We start from the raw sequence: 15,246 nt of genomic DNA on the forward strand, positions 1-15,246 counted from the left end.
CGGAAGAATGGGTAAATATCAGTAAAAGGACTGGGCAAATAGGCAATGTGATCAACCGAATGTGAGCTGCAAGGGGCGCTTTTTTGTGGTGTTCGAAACACGAAAAATGAAAGTAACAAAAAGCAGGGAAGTGAGTTAAGAAATATCATTAGAGAAGCATTAGAGTTCAGTTTCAGTTGGGTAGCCATAGTCCATTAATTATTTCGTTGTTAGGTATTGTTTTTTTTCACTGTGATCGAAATCTTGCTAATGAGAGTGACGGAATGTATTCAAGAAGGTGATTTTGATCGTTATCGAAGGTGTTTGAAATGAATTGTCTGTTGAATAAATATGGGAAGTTATTTTTCACTCGATTCTTTCCTGTTTGTTGGGTAAAGTTTTACGGTTCTGTCTGTTAAAATCTCAGCTTACTTGCTTACTCCTTTCACCTTCGATTTCTTCAGATGTAGAAGTTTTATAATACCCTTTTGTGCATATTTTTACTCCGGGTGACATAAGCTTTTCCAAGGGCGATCGATGAAACGAGCACTGAATTGCATACCTTTAGGCGTATTTCTCTTAGCAGCGCGCTCCGTTCGATGAAATGGTTGCACTTACAGCGGAACGTTCTTATTCTATTCCTTCTCTGCAGAGATGAGTACGATGCGAAGCTTAATACTGTTTGCCTGCGCAGTCGTAGTGGTGTGGCCGGATAAAGCACATGCCCAGTCGAACTATGCCTCGCAGGCAAACAGCATCGAGTACCAGGGCGAAGGTCTGCCGGAAGAAGCCACCCTGGATGGAAAGGTGAGACATTGAGCTGAGTTTATGAGTGCAACGGAGTCAGTAACCTTTCCGTCTCTTCCACAGGTTACGAAACTGGACGATCTCAGCCCAATCATCTTCCTGAACCGAACGAAAGCGGCTCTCAACTGTGCCGCCGGCTTCATGCAGGTGGAGCTAAAGTTTAACGAACCGTTCTACGGTAAGGCGTACGCCGATTACGATCGCAACAGCGCTTGCCAGACGAGTGGCAAGGGTGATCTCAGCTATCGGATCGATCTCCCACTGAAGGGATGTGGAACGAAGCAGGTAAACGGTCATTGGAAGGGCGAGAATTTCTAGAGTGATGATTTGTGATTGATGAATGTGTGCGTGTGTGTGTGTGTCTCTTATAGGGACCTCAACGAGTCTTCACCAACAACATTGTGGTGCGGTTCCATCCGGGGCTGGAAATGGATGGGGACGAGATCATCACAATCGTGTGCCGATATCCACCTCCAGTTGCTCCGATTCCTGCCGGTCTTCCCGCTCCAATGTAAGAAAGAGCAGGAGTTATTGTGGAGGCCGCAACCGCTAACTCGTCAATTCCTTTCTCACTTTCAGCATTAACGAAGCTGCCATCATTGAACCACCATTGAAGGGTATTCAGATCCTGTTCATTATCTGCGCCATCATGTTCCTTACGTTGCTCTTGCTTGGCCTGGGAGTGTCCTATTACTGTCTGCGCCGTCGTCCGATTCCGATCGTACGTCGCGTGGTGCACGTTGGCAGCGGATCCGAAATTACTGCTCTCGAAAGCGGAAGCATAGGTAAGAGGATTGGGAAGAAGTGCTTCCCCGCCGTGGGAAGCTAACTGACTCCGTGGGGTGGGAGATCTGCAAACCTAGCATTAACGCATCGTTTGCACTGGATCAGTCTCTTGAAGCACGGTCGCGCTCGACGATCAAGTCCTGTAACCACTTTCTAACGATTCGTTTCATCTCTTTCTAAATTCATGCACCCCCAAACCAAAAACAAAAACCTTCGTGCCAAACGCTAAAAACCAAATCGCACCACGAACTGATCACGAACTCACCACCATTACCACCACTGGCACCAACCTACCACCTGTACTACCAATGCGTCATCGTGGCATCAGGAAGCGTGTCAGGATTTAAGGTGGCGCGACCGGTCGTGGCCGTACCGCCTCCGATTCAGAGTTCTTCCGGTAGCGAGGGTGCTCTGATCCCGTCGGACTATCCGAGCGAGTCGCAGTCGGAGAACGAGGAGGTGGAGACGGGCTCGTTGCCGGTGAGCTCACGCGGTAGCAGCAGTGCGTACGAAAATGGCGCCTATGTTCACGATGGAATGAGTTTGGCATCGGGTGATCATCACATGGCGTATGGGCAGACGCACGAGCTGCATCTGGCAAGTGCTGCCCTACCACCGTCGCCCAAGTTCGATATCCAGGTTCGTGTGAAGCGTTCCCCACCGCCACCATCCTCGCTGCCGTCGATGAGTGGGTCCTCCATGTCGGACACCGAGAGCAACAGCAGTACGCTCGTGAGTCATGGCGGAGATCGTAACAATCTGTCGACGATTCTCGAAACCCAGGAAGATCGGGACAGTGTGATGACGACGGAGTCGCTGGCTGCCGATGGTGCTCAATCCCACTTTACCTACGTTCCGGAGCTGCACACGGTTCCGGCACATCTCGACTACCCGCCCAGTCCACCACCGATGCCGCGCTATAACACTACGGTTAATATCAAACATTGCACCCTGACCACACTGTGTCCACTGTCTCAATTCCTCTATCCCTTCCCACTCCTTGCAATCACCACCCTTTCCCTGTCCCACCACCAACCACTCTTGTGTGTTTTTCTGTCGCATTTTTGCACCGCCATACACTAACGTAACTGTTTTGACCGTCCGATCCTCGGACACGTTTGCCCCCCTCCAATCACTCACTACCAATTCAGGTAACGACCACGAGCACGAACCGACGCTGGCTGGAGGTACCGGACGGGCCGCGCGCCCACGACACACACTCGCTGACCGAGCTCGTGGACGCGTCGCACCTCTATCAGCTAACCGGCACGCACGTCACTAGCCATACTAACCGCGCCGAGGACGCGGTGCAGCAGCTGCCCGAACCACCGATCGCCGTGTACAAAAAGCCTGAACTCAAGTCTCACGTTGTAGATGATCTGTTCCTTACGACCGTCACCGAGCGCACTACGATTGAGGACGTCGAGCGGCACAAGCGGCTGGTGACGGAGTACAAGGCACGGCCGGTGCCGGTACCGGCTCCACCACCACCACCCATTGACCCCACGTGGGACGTCACGATTCGCAACTACGAGGCGCAGCGTCAGCGCCAGTGGGAAGACTTCTCCGACGTGTCCAGTGCGTCCGGTGCGCCATCGATCGCTTCGGCCAACATGCCAGTGCCGTCGTCGACGTACCTTCCCAGTGCTTATGCAGCTGATGAGCTGCGCAGTCCCGAGCTGGTCGGCAACATGAAGCCGGTAGACTTGCCGCCGGAGGATCGCTCCGTATCGAACTGGGACGTGCTGATCCGGGTGCTGCAGGAGGTGGACATGCCGGACACGTCCATCTCGACGGCTGCATTGCACACGGATCTGCACCGTTACCCGCTGCAGCGCCAGCTGAGCTACGATGACAAGCTGAAGTGGAAGGAGATCATCACGACTGAATCGACACTGCGGTAAGTTTGAGAGGGGAATGAACGGTGGAAATGCTTAAAGCAACTTATCTGATGTGATCACTTGTAGTACGATGCTGTCGGAGGCCACGGTTCGAGAGGACTTCGAGCGGATCCGTTCGGATGCGCGTTACGAGAACCTGTTCGAGCCACGCTCCTGGGATGTCATCATACGCATCCTGGCCCCACCGGAGGACGTCGAGCTGCGTCAGTCGAAGCGTAGCAAGAAGCGTGAAACCTGGGACACTCGATCCCGCCGTAGCTCGCTGCCCACGCTGTACGAGTACGACAGTGACGGGGACTCGTCCGTGCGTACGATTACTCAAGAGCCACAGTTGGTGGCTGCGACGAATCTTGGCTATGGTGCCCACGCCGGTTCCCTAGCCAGTGGTTCTCGTTCTCGCCGTACCTCACGCTCGTCCTACAACTCGAACAACATCGACATGCGCTCCATGTCGGAGGTGATCGTAGACTTTGGACGAATGAGCGGAGGTCCAGGGCGTTCGGGAAGTGGTGGTGAACCGTCGGAGGAGGGTAGCTCGTACATTGTGTCGCACAGCAAGGCCTACTTCGATGATGATGACGATGAGGAGGCACGATACGATCAGCGTTCCCTTCAGCGATCACTAAGTCACCCAAGCTTGGCACGCTCGGCTAGTGAGTTTACGGAGCGCTGGATCATCCCCGAGGATCATCTTGATCTTCGAGCTGAATCCGAAGCGGTATGTAGGCCTCATTCCGAGGAAAAACTTAACTCTTGAGACTCTGTGAATACTAATGTTCTGTGTGTCTGTGCGATCTTGCAGAACAACTCGTCGGTGTACGGTTCCGGCACGATGGATATGGACACGAGAACGACGTACATCAAGCAGAGTCGCACGACGGTGAGTCGCGAACGGCGCGACAACTGGTAGAAGGGAGTGCTGGAAAGGAATGCTCCTCTTATCTCACGTGCCAAGCCTCCGATCGGTCGCTCGCTATCAACTGCTCGATGTAATGGTTCATCTCCCCTCCCTCACCCCATGACTACTGCCCACTAACACTAACACTACTGCGATACTGGGAGGAACCGTTCCTATCAACGCTTTTACCACTGCTGCTAGGCGACCGACCGATCGAGCAAACAAATGTGAATCCCTGCCCAGATGAAGGCGCTATCGAGGCAAGCTCAGGAAGACACTACCGAACAAAGGCATCGAACCCAAGCGCTGATATTAAGGTCGTCTTGTTGAGCTTGCGATAGTAGACTTAAGCATAGATATTAGATCGAAACTTTGTTTTTACGCCCTGTACGAGCTCGAACACTGCGTTCGAAGCCTGCAGTCCACTAAGCTTAAGCGAACGTTTTACTCGAATTACTAGCAAAAATAACACACACTCGCACCACGGTATGAGTGTGTGCGACTAATAAACATTAATTTTAACCACAAATGCACATCGAAACGAGCACATTGACGGGGAGCAAATGGACCGGGCCGGGCATACCGGGGACCGCCGAATGGACGATACCTGTGATAATCGAATGAAATTCAGTTCAACGTCGCGTTACGTAGATACTACACACGCAATCGGCAATCGTAGCAGGATATTAGTCACCGTTTTTGTGTAGCACAACCGTTTCGTTAGCACCTATAGGAAGCCGTAGACCGTTGATCGTTTTGCTGCTCCGGGGTTGATCGGTTGATTGATGTAGTAGGTGTTAGGTGTCACACCGTCCCGGTATTAACGTAAGGGTGATGGTTTAAATGGGAATTGATTTTATGCTTTTGATACGATACTACCGCATTAGTAGATAGAGTAGTCTGGTTGGACGTTAGACTTCTACACATAAAAAGCTTAAACATGAAAGCACAGTGCTTCACGTGCAGCTACGCTGAATAAACTAACAATCATATCTCACACGAAGTAAAGTGTGCCTTGTTTTGTTGTTTTTTTGTTGAGCATTTTATTTAGAATGAAAGAAATTATAGTAAAAAAAGCTAATAACTTCAACAAATTATTATAAATTGCGTAATGTGCACTACGCAAAGTTCACCTTAAAGCGCACTTATCTTTCTTTCCTTTACATTTCACCGCTCAACGAATGAGAGAAGAAAAATACGCACAGTTGTACAGATTTTTTTTATTTTGTAAATTATATTATAAATGTTTTGTATCTTTGTTAAAATTTACATAATGTTATATTTCAATAATATGATTTCAAAATTAAAAACGTCTTTTTGATATCTTGACATCATTGCACTGGTTTTTTTTTTCGTAACAAGGATTGAATTAAAATGTTCTTTATTGAAGTTTTTTTTTGGTTGTTTTGTTTTCGTTTTTAGTGGATATATGAATTGTTTTCTTTTAGAATTATTTCAATATTATGATCTTTTTTTTTGTTGTTTTGTTTGTTCATATAATAACCTCGCTTGTTGCTGTTGTTGTTTTCTTTGCTTCGTTTCTCCTTGTTTTTTTTTACTACTGGTTGGTTTCTTCTTCATTTTCCTTTACTTTTGTTTAAATCGTAAAACTCCGCCTTTCTTTATATTGGTGTCGTGAGTATGTTCCTAATGTAAATCAATCGCGATAGCGTTTTCTTTTGTCTCTATACTTTGTTGTTTTTTTTTTTGTTTCTCGTTAATATTTTTCCTTAGTTGCTTTTTTTTAGTTTTTCGCTTGGTTTTCTTTTGTTTTGGTTGTTGTTACTTCATCTACCACCGTGTTTTTTTTGTTTTGTTTTGTGTTCGTCTTCCCGCAAACCGGTTCGGTTTTAGTATTATACGATAGAAATATCAGACAATAGCCCAGAAGTGTTTGGAGAGTGGTGTGAACACATGCTTCAAATATATTCCGTCCGTTCAGTGATTTTGGCAGTGATTTATTAAAAATACGATGGCCATACGTATCGGTTACAATCGGATTTTTGTTGCGTGTTGTGGTTAATGGTTGTTTTGTAGTATTTTTTTTAACTGTTTCGTTTGTAGTTAATTCGCAACAGAACAAATGCATAACGAATAAATGTTTGTGTGTGTGTGTGTATGGGTGTTTGTGTTTTTGGAAGGAAATTGATTTGCTTAGAAGCAGCTTCATTTTTCCCATAGTGAGGGTGTGTATGTGTACACTAAATTCCTTGCTGCCAGAAGAAGAAGAAGTAGTGTTAAGATAGGTTGTAAAACGAATAATGTAAGTTTGTGGTGTGTTCCTAGCCTTGATTAGCGCATGATCGCATCGCATCGATTCTTATTGCCTCACTTATCGACGTGGCCTACTTGTGTGTATGTGTATGCGTATGCGTTCCTCTCGCTCTCTCTTTCTCTCTCTCTCTATTTTTCTCTACATGACAACTAGCATGGGACTGTCTGCATCTCGTGTACAGCCTTCTGACTACCGGCTGGTTATTCCGATTTGTTTTCTGGGAAGAGCTGAAAACTGAAACGATCACTGGAACCGATCCTATAAACGTCGCTCGATATTTCTCTATGCTTGAAGCTTAAACTCAACACCTTCTACGCGTGGACCTGGTCCCAACAAGCTACCTTGTGTTTCCCTTGTATGTGTGTGTGTGTGTATGTGTACGTGTGTACGGCTTGAGAATAGTGTCGCGATTAGTGTTTGCTTCTAGCTGGCCATCTTTCGGGGCTACAATCGAAACTACAGCTACTTACTAATTACAGTGGTATGTGTGTATGTGTGGTGTTCGCGACACACAAACGCACACACACACACCCATCAGCATCTCTGTACAAATCGATCATGCGTCGTATGCGAAGGCGACGCCATCTAAGTAACCTCCAATCTTCTAATAATGCGCTTTGCACAAACACACACAAAGAAAGAAAATAACAAATAGATGACAGACGCGCTACATCTCGCAGTTTGCCGAATAAGGTTAGTCACTTCTGTTTCTTTTTTGTTTTTGCTTATCCATTCATCGTTTGTTCCTTTTGTTTGTAGCACTTTTTTCCCCTAATTAACGCTTCTAACATTCCTTCTGCTGTTAAAGTTAAAAGTATTGTAGCGGCACAACAGAAACAGATACGGCGTGTTCAAGATGGCGCCCGTTGCGGGGTTTCTTGGTGTTTTCTTTTGGCTTTTTTAGAAGTATAAGTTCTGCCGAGAAGGAATTTACAACTTTGTTTCCACATCTAGCTCAAACTCGTAACCACAAAACGGTGATGGACCCGATACCTGTATCAAACAACGTTAAACGGGAAAATGCCTTCGTACCAGTGCCGTGTGGCAGTTTAGTTTTTTTTAAAGGAAGTTCATTGTTCATTGTGAACGCTTTAATTTTGTTTTAGATCGATGTTTTTTTTTGTTCCTTTTTTTTAAGTTGCAGTTCGTTTCGAAATGAGTTTTTGTTTTTGATATTTTTTAAAAGTAGTTTTACACGATCAACGTTTTTTTTTATTTTAATGCGTTTTTGTTTTTGTTTTTGCTCTACTTAATTGAATGAATATTTTAGCTATAACGATTTTGCGCTAATTTAATTGCATGCAGGAGACACACTGTGTTTGATTCCGCTTTGCTCTGTATTTTAAGATGTTTTAGTTTTTTTGTTTTGTTCTAATGTATTTACCGTCCCATTTATTATTCTATCCCTTTCCTAGATTCTCTCTCTCTCTCTCCCACTCGCCTTCGCTTCTCTTTCTCTTGCTCTCTGACTGATACGCACAAAAAGTTTAAGAAATGTTAAGTAAAGGAATGTGAAGCATCATCACCTCTCCTCAGCCCATCAATGCGTTGACCAAAGCTTATGTCCAGTCAAAGTCATCATACCAGCGGGACATCCGAGCGTCAGAACCGGTGATATTAGGCAGCTAAACAAAACCGAAGGGCTACCATCCTCTTATTGCAACGATCGAGAAATTGTTTTATAAAGTTTTGCTGGAAGCACTCTGGGTAATAAAGTTTGCCCTTTTATTTTTCCTTTCACGAGAAACACACACACACACACACACTCACGCACAGCTTTGGCTCTCCGGAACAAGAGGCCGGGGGGTTTCAAGTCAATGCGTTACATAATTTGGTGTTTGTTTGATTTCTTTCCATCTTTTCGTCTCTTTCCCCACGTTTTTTCCCCTTTTGTTGCTCCCTTTATTTTCTGGTTGTTTGTTCTAGCAGTGTCTAATAGCTCGGAAAAGCGCCAAGAGCAATCTCCTTCATTTTGTTTATCCTTATCGACCGTCAACACACATACACACATGCACACATTTACCCCATTCAAGCAAAACGGGTGCAAGAGATCAACGATTTCCCCCAAAAGAATACAGCAGAAACACTTGCGAAAGAAATCGAAACGTTTATCTGCAGCATAATCGAACACTATGTGTGTGTGTGTTTGTGTGTTGAAAATGGGTATGTATGTGTGTGTGTGTTTATTTCAATACGCAGAACGAACGGATACGGATAATGAATTCCTTTTAGTTGGCAATTTGGCCACTGTGACCACCGGTACTGCTGACCACCGTGCTGCTGCTGCTGCTGCTGCTGCTGCTTTTGCTATCTGGGTGTTTTGTCTCGTTTTCCTTTCCTATTGGTTCGTGTGTGTTTCGCTATTTCTTTCCCATGTTTTTTTTCTTCCCTCCAGACTTTGACTCGTTTGATTTTGTTGTTTGAGATTGCTTACTTTAGGTTGTATGTGTTGTTGTGTTTTTCTCCTCACTTCTCTCTCTTCTGGCTATTTGATCTGCTTTACTACTATTGCTCACCGACGACGTTACTTTGCTTGCTTTATCCACTATCTAGGTTTTGTATTTTTATTCTTCTCTTCATTTCACTATCGACTTAGGTTAATATTTTGCGTTTTTTTTTGTTTGTTTGTTTTTGCGTTTTCTTATGATACTTGTTGCTTTTGCGTTTTACTGTTCTGCTTGATTACTTACACGAATGAGCATGGGTTGTGAGTGTTGTTGTTTTATGTACTTCTGCTTTTGTTTAAATGTATGTCGGGGGGGTTTATGTTTAATTTTTCCTCGCCATTTTATGCTGCTGTTTTGTTTTGATAATGGAGTTTTTCGCTGGACTTGAAGTGTATTTACCGATACCGATTTATTACCAGTATTTGTTTTAATTCGTTTTCTGTACAAGCGCAATAGTATTATTTTTTGGTTTAGTTTTCCTATTTTCTTTTTATTTTCTCTTCTTATTTGTGTGTGTGTGTGTGTGTCTGTGAGTGCAATTTTGTGTTGATTTATTTATGTATCTTATAAAGGTGAGGAGAGAGGTTTTTTTTATGGGAAAGAATCACGCAAACGCAAAACCGAGAGCTGTACGAGATCAAAGTTCGATGAGCGAACGGAAAAAAGAAACCGAGCTAGGAGGCTGTGTAAAACGGGCAATCGTAGTAAGCTAACGTTGTTTAAACACAGTATGTTTGTTTGTTTGTTTCGTCGTTTCACTAATTTTTCACTTGTAGTTTAACTTACTTACTTACTTGCTTACCTAAAACCCTCCCTCGCAGCCACTTCCGCCATCCCGGACAATAATGGGGAGTGAGGAGGGGGAGGGGGGCGTCCTACCCTATAACGCTACTACCTCAGCCTAAACACCAGGCCGCTCGAACCGATCCGATAAAGGTTTTTACTTTGTATTCGGTTTTATTCTTCTACGAATCAATTCTTAAGCTAGAACGCGCGCGCGCGCTTGTGTGTGCTGCATTGATGGCTGCTGCGTGACTTTGCGACTGCTCATTTTTCCGCTCAACCGTGTGCGCGGATTTTTAGGGAGGGGCAGTTATTCTTTTCGATTTAGATTAGTTTTGTTTGCTTTATCGGCTGCTGCTGCTTCCTATTCGTTTATAATTGGTTTTAACGTGTATCTCGTATTTCGTATGAAAAAAAACGACAACAAAACCGAAAATCTTCCTTTTGTTTTTCTTCTTCCTCCATACCCTAGAGAGATTGGTGTTTCATGTTTAGGTAGTATTGAATTAGAACTTATAGCTAGAAGAGTTTAGAGCATTCCTAAGACCACTTTTACCGATGTGAACGCGTAACCTTTGCTGAAGAATGTGTCGTTTGTGTGTGTGAGTAGTTTGAGCGTGTATTTGTTGTTCGTCTGTCTGTGTTTTGTCGATAGTCGGTTTTGCGAGCAACGGGTCATATGGTGGAAATTACGGTTTTCCAGTTCGTATTCGATTAAAAAGTAAATGTATCGTTGTGTTGGTTGTTAGTTTTCCTTTTTTATTGAAATGATGTGAAAAAAGTTTGCTGTCAAAGCGTTTACTTATATCCTAACGCGCGCGTGTGTCTGTGTGTATATATGTGTGCGTGTTTGTTTGTGTTGAATGCTTCGAGTTTGCAAATGCTTTTACAGCTTGGAGTTATTGTATACAGGAGAAAGTATTTACAAAGGTTTTGTTTCTTGTCACCTCGCTTGCTTCGTTCAGTTTTCGTCACTTGTTTCCTTTTTGTCACTTGATGTCATTTTGATGTGTTTGTATGTGTGTTTTTTTTTGTGTATGTTTCTGTGTACACCTGTCCACCCTGGACAGTATCGCGTGGTCACTTTTCTGCACTTTTCCTTTTTCTGTTTTGTCATTCCACTACATCGCTTTCCAATAATAGCTCATGCTTATGTTCGATTTAGTTTATTCATATGTATATATATATATATGTATATGTATATTTATATATCTATATACATACACAGCTATGTGTACATATATATATGTATAGTTATGTAAGGCAGTAACTATTTTTTGTTCACTAAACTTATAAGTAAAATAGTACCCAAAACTTGTAATCAACCAAACTAATGTATGTACAGATAATGGTACCAATTTAGATATATTTTGTTTGTTGTGTTGTGTTTGTGTGTATGTGTGTGTTTGTTTCGCTTCTATTCTCCCTTTATCTTGGCTTTATATGTTCACGTTTGTGTGTGTATGAGTGTTTTTGGTTTTTTCGTTTTACTTTTACTTTTTTATTAGCAACTTTTTCCATCTTTAGTAGCCCTTTTTTGCTGCTCGGTAGAAGCCTTTCTTTGTGCCAGCGTCTCTATCAATCGGCTCTGCTCGTTTGCTAACCTTCCTGCATTTCAATAGAGTCATACCATCAGCTCCTTTTACCTTTTACCTTTTACCTTGTTTATTACACTACAAATCATGCTATATGTTTTGTATGCGTTTGTCTTTGCGTGTGTGTATGTGTGTGTGAATGTGTTTTTTTATTCCCTCTAATGTATGTGTGTTATAATTCGTAGTTCTTTTGTTTTGTTCTTCTTTTACTCTTTTATACTTTATCGTCTGTTCTGTTCTCTCGTTTCCTCCCCTTTTTCTTTACTTGTTCAATAACATATGATAATATTCGATTTCTATTACTAATAGCACTTGTTGGTGTTTTAGTAGTCAATTAATGGTTTTTCTTCTCCTCTTCCTCCTTCTTCTTCTTCATCATCATCATCATCATCATTTTCTTTATGTTATGCATTGTTTTTTTTGTTCTCTTCTTCCTCTTCTTCGTCCCTCGATTAGCGTTATCGATTTTCTGTGAGTTTTCCCCTTTTCTTCGCTCTCGTTTGTTTTACCTTTACTTATATATTATTACCTATGTATATATTCACTGCCACTGTGCCGCTGTGTGTCTTGATCGATCGACAACGTGTTTGTTTTTTTTTTGTTATGTTTTGTTTTTTGTTTTAATCGTTTTGCATTTTTTGTTTCATTACTCATTTGGATCTTCCCCGTTTGATTTTCCCTCTATAATTTTGCTTAGCAATCAATAAAATATTAATATATATATGTATATGTATATATATATATTTTCATGTATATATATTTAGTATAACTAAGTTTGGTCGTTATTAAAATTGTTATTTGTATTTCTATAAAATCACTGGATTCGGCTTCCTTCGTTCTCATCCCCGTTCATTCTTCTTGTGTTTTCTTGTTGCGCGTTTTGCATTATGCTATTCTAACTCCTGTTTAATGTGTACGTGTGTTGTTGCTTCCCATAGTGGAATTTGCTCACTGTCTCTCCCTTTTCCTTTCGCTAAGAATTCCCTTCCGGGCGAATATTATGTATCAAGTATCAATTCTTCCGTCAGGACACGTTCTCCGGACGCTATGATCGATTTTGTAATGCTCTTAAATGTATGCACGGTGCGCGCGTGTATACTCTCTTATGCTCTCAGTTTCTCATGTTTGATTGGTTGTATGTACATAGTAAAGGGGGAGTTATTTGTTGTTGTTGGTAAACTGGAGATTGGACGAGTGGGACGCATACTTGGGTCGACGAGTGCGGGACACACACAAACACACAGGAACACGCGCTTGTTCAGTTCCTTTTTGGGGTTTTTTGGTGGTGCAACACAAGCACCACGGAAGCAAACGATCAATCGGACGGCCGACCTCGTTGTTGGAAGGCTACACAATACACAGTTACTCTAAGCATAAGAATGTGAGCGTGAGGATGATCGTTTCACCGGGCTTTTGCAAAAACCCGGTGCCAATCTATCACGCACCTATTCACACGGACTATTGCTTATATTGGCGGCTTCCACACGTGCACCGGTTTCCTTGTTGTATACATTGTGTGTGTGTGTGTCTAGGTGTGAGTGTGTACATATGCGAGAAGGGATATAAAATTATCCCCCCGCCATTCCTCCTCCTTATAGCCCGAAGGAAGCTACCCGAAGCTCTTCTTTGTTCTTGTATTTGTGTGTGTGTGTGTGTGTGTTGTGTTTTGTAGCACGACAACAGTTAACAGCCCAAAAATTGTGGTTAGATCGATCGTTTTGATGGATCTGGAATTTTGCGTTTAGCGTGTTTACCGATTCTACACTTAGTCCCTGTTCCTGTTCTGTGTGCTCTGTGTGTGTGTGTGTGTGTCGTTCTTTTTCCCCATTTTTTGTTTTGCTCTGTCTCACTCTTGTTGCTCGGAAAGTATTATCCAGTATTTGTTTGTTTGTTTTTCTCGCTATTAAGTTGCGATCATACAGGAAATCGCATCACATCGCAGTGAGGGGAGAAGGATCAAGATCAGTTTTTCTTTTGGCAAATTGTTCCGTACACCGTAACGGAACTATGTACAGAGACAAATTCTTATTACACGCATTACACGCCACCACCACAATTACGCTTATTACGACGATCACACTATATTCCCCTGTCTGAGTCTGTATCGGTCTGAGTCTGTCATGTGTATTTAGAGCCATATTCTTATTTGTTCTCTCTCTCTCTTTCTCTCTTTCTCTCTCGTTCTCTCTCTCTGTATTGCTTATGTGTATGATGCATATGATATTTGCAATGTAATTCTCGCTTAGGTTAGGTTTGGTTTTGTTTTGTTTAAAAATATAGTTAAATTCATAATCGCAACGTCTCAGCGCACCGTCTTCCTGTTGGTTTTGTGGCTATTGCGGCTGTTGCTGCTGCTGCTGTTGCTTCAGTGGCTTCTGGCGCTGGTGCACTTGTGGGGAGCGGGCCCAATCCCAATTCTTGCTTTATAGTTAAATGTACAGCTCGCATCGAAAACCTTCCCATTCCTATTTACAATCGCAGTCATGTGTGTTTCTTTTGTTTTTGAGAGAAAGAGAACTATTTGATTGGTTAAAATTCATTACCACGCACCGTACGGTTCGCTTTACCGCCTGTGTGTGTGTATTTTATCGTGAACGGGAATGGAAACCCACCTACAAGTGGCGTTTAATAATGTACAAAACGAGCCGGCCGATTTCGAGCGCATTCGACGAATAGAGAGAGGGGGCCGAAAACAAGGAACACAAAAGTTTGTTTCTAACCGACAAACTGAGTATTGTACGATAAGCATCCTTCGCTTCTTTTTCTTTACCTCTCTTACTATACAAATTTTATAATGCCTGTCCGCTTTGACTTTTATATGCCGATATACGTTTTGTATTTTATGATGCCTCTTTTGTTTATCCCTCCTCCTCCTTCTCTTTAATCAATTGAACTAATTAATTACGCAAATAGTTTTCGTTTTCGTTTGTTCCGCTATTAATTGATGATTTCGCTTCCCAGCTTATGCTTGAGTAATGTCATTTTACTACTACGCTAATTCAAATTTTGGTAATGATAAACATCTCGAGTTCATGTGTATGTGTGTGTTTTGTGTGTGTTAAATGTGTTTATCCTTTTGTTTTCGTCTAAGTATCTTTTTTTGTATGTTCGTATCCTTGGCTGAGGCGTATAGGGATATAGGAGGGTTAGGATGAAGGGGGGGGGGAGTAGTATTTTTGTTATTTAATTAATTTTTTTCATTGTTTTCTTTAATGCGCTCTTTTTGCTCTACCACTAATTTTGTTTTTGTTCTAATAAGGATGCTTCTGATGCCAGAAAAGTGTGTAACGATAATTTACGCGATCCCTATTGTATCACGAATGAGATCGTGAATGAAAGCTAATAAATGTGCTGGGGATGTGGAAGGGGAGAGGGGAAGGGAGGAGAGGAAAGGGGAGATGAAGGTGAGGGTTAAGAGGAGGGAGAATGAAGACGGGTTACTTGGTTCGATAAAATCTTAATCGTCTCATCGTTCATTTTTCTCCGATTGGAAATGATTGTAGTTGAGTAAGAAAACACAAATAAACAGAAAGGAAAATAAAAAAAAGAGGAAAGTAAAAAAAAACATTAGACAGAACACCATCAATGAGGTGGAGAAAAAAAGAAGAAGAAGAACTAGTACGAACTAGGAATGTGCCCCTGTTTTTTCCCTTCTGTTCTGTCATCTTGTCTAACGCCGCTTTCAGGTTTCATCACGCTTCGACTTTCTGTATCTGTGGATGTGTGTGTGTGTGTATGTGTGCGTGTTGTATTTGCTATTTGGTTTTGAACCTTT

At 42.9% G+C, this 15,246-nt stretch overlaps 1 protein-coding gene across 1 annotated transcript; it reads left to right on the plus strand.

The window, feature by feature from the left end:
• Nucleotides 1–633: 633 nt before the first annotated feature.
• LOC126556977 (uncharacterized) lies at nucleotides 634–4,642 on the plus strand. Its single transcript, XM_050212561.1, has 8 exons — nucleotides 634–786; nucleotides 850–1,071; nucleotides 1,158–1,297; nucleotides 1,366–1,571; nucleotides 1,901–2,502; nucleotides 2,724–3,472; nucleotides 3,540–4,191; nucleotides 4,276–4,642. Exons 1-8 carry the CDS (start codon nucleotides 634–636, stop codon nucleotides 4,381–4,383), a joined length of 2,832 nt encoding a protein of 943 aa, XP_050068518.1. The 3' UTR covers nucleotides 4,384–4,642.
• The last annotated feature ends 10,604 nt before the right edge of the window (nucleotides 4,643–15,246 follow it).

Source organism: Anopheles maculipalpis, chromosome 2RL (genome assembly GCF_943734695.1).
Source record: "Anopheles maculipalpis chromosome 2RL, idAnoMacuDA_375_x, whole genome shotgun sequence".
Lineage (NCBI taxonomy): Eukaryota > Metazoa > Arthropoda > Insecta > Diptera > Culicidae > Anopheles > Anopheles maculipalpis.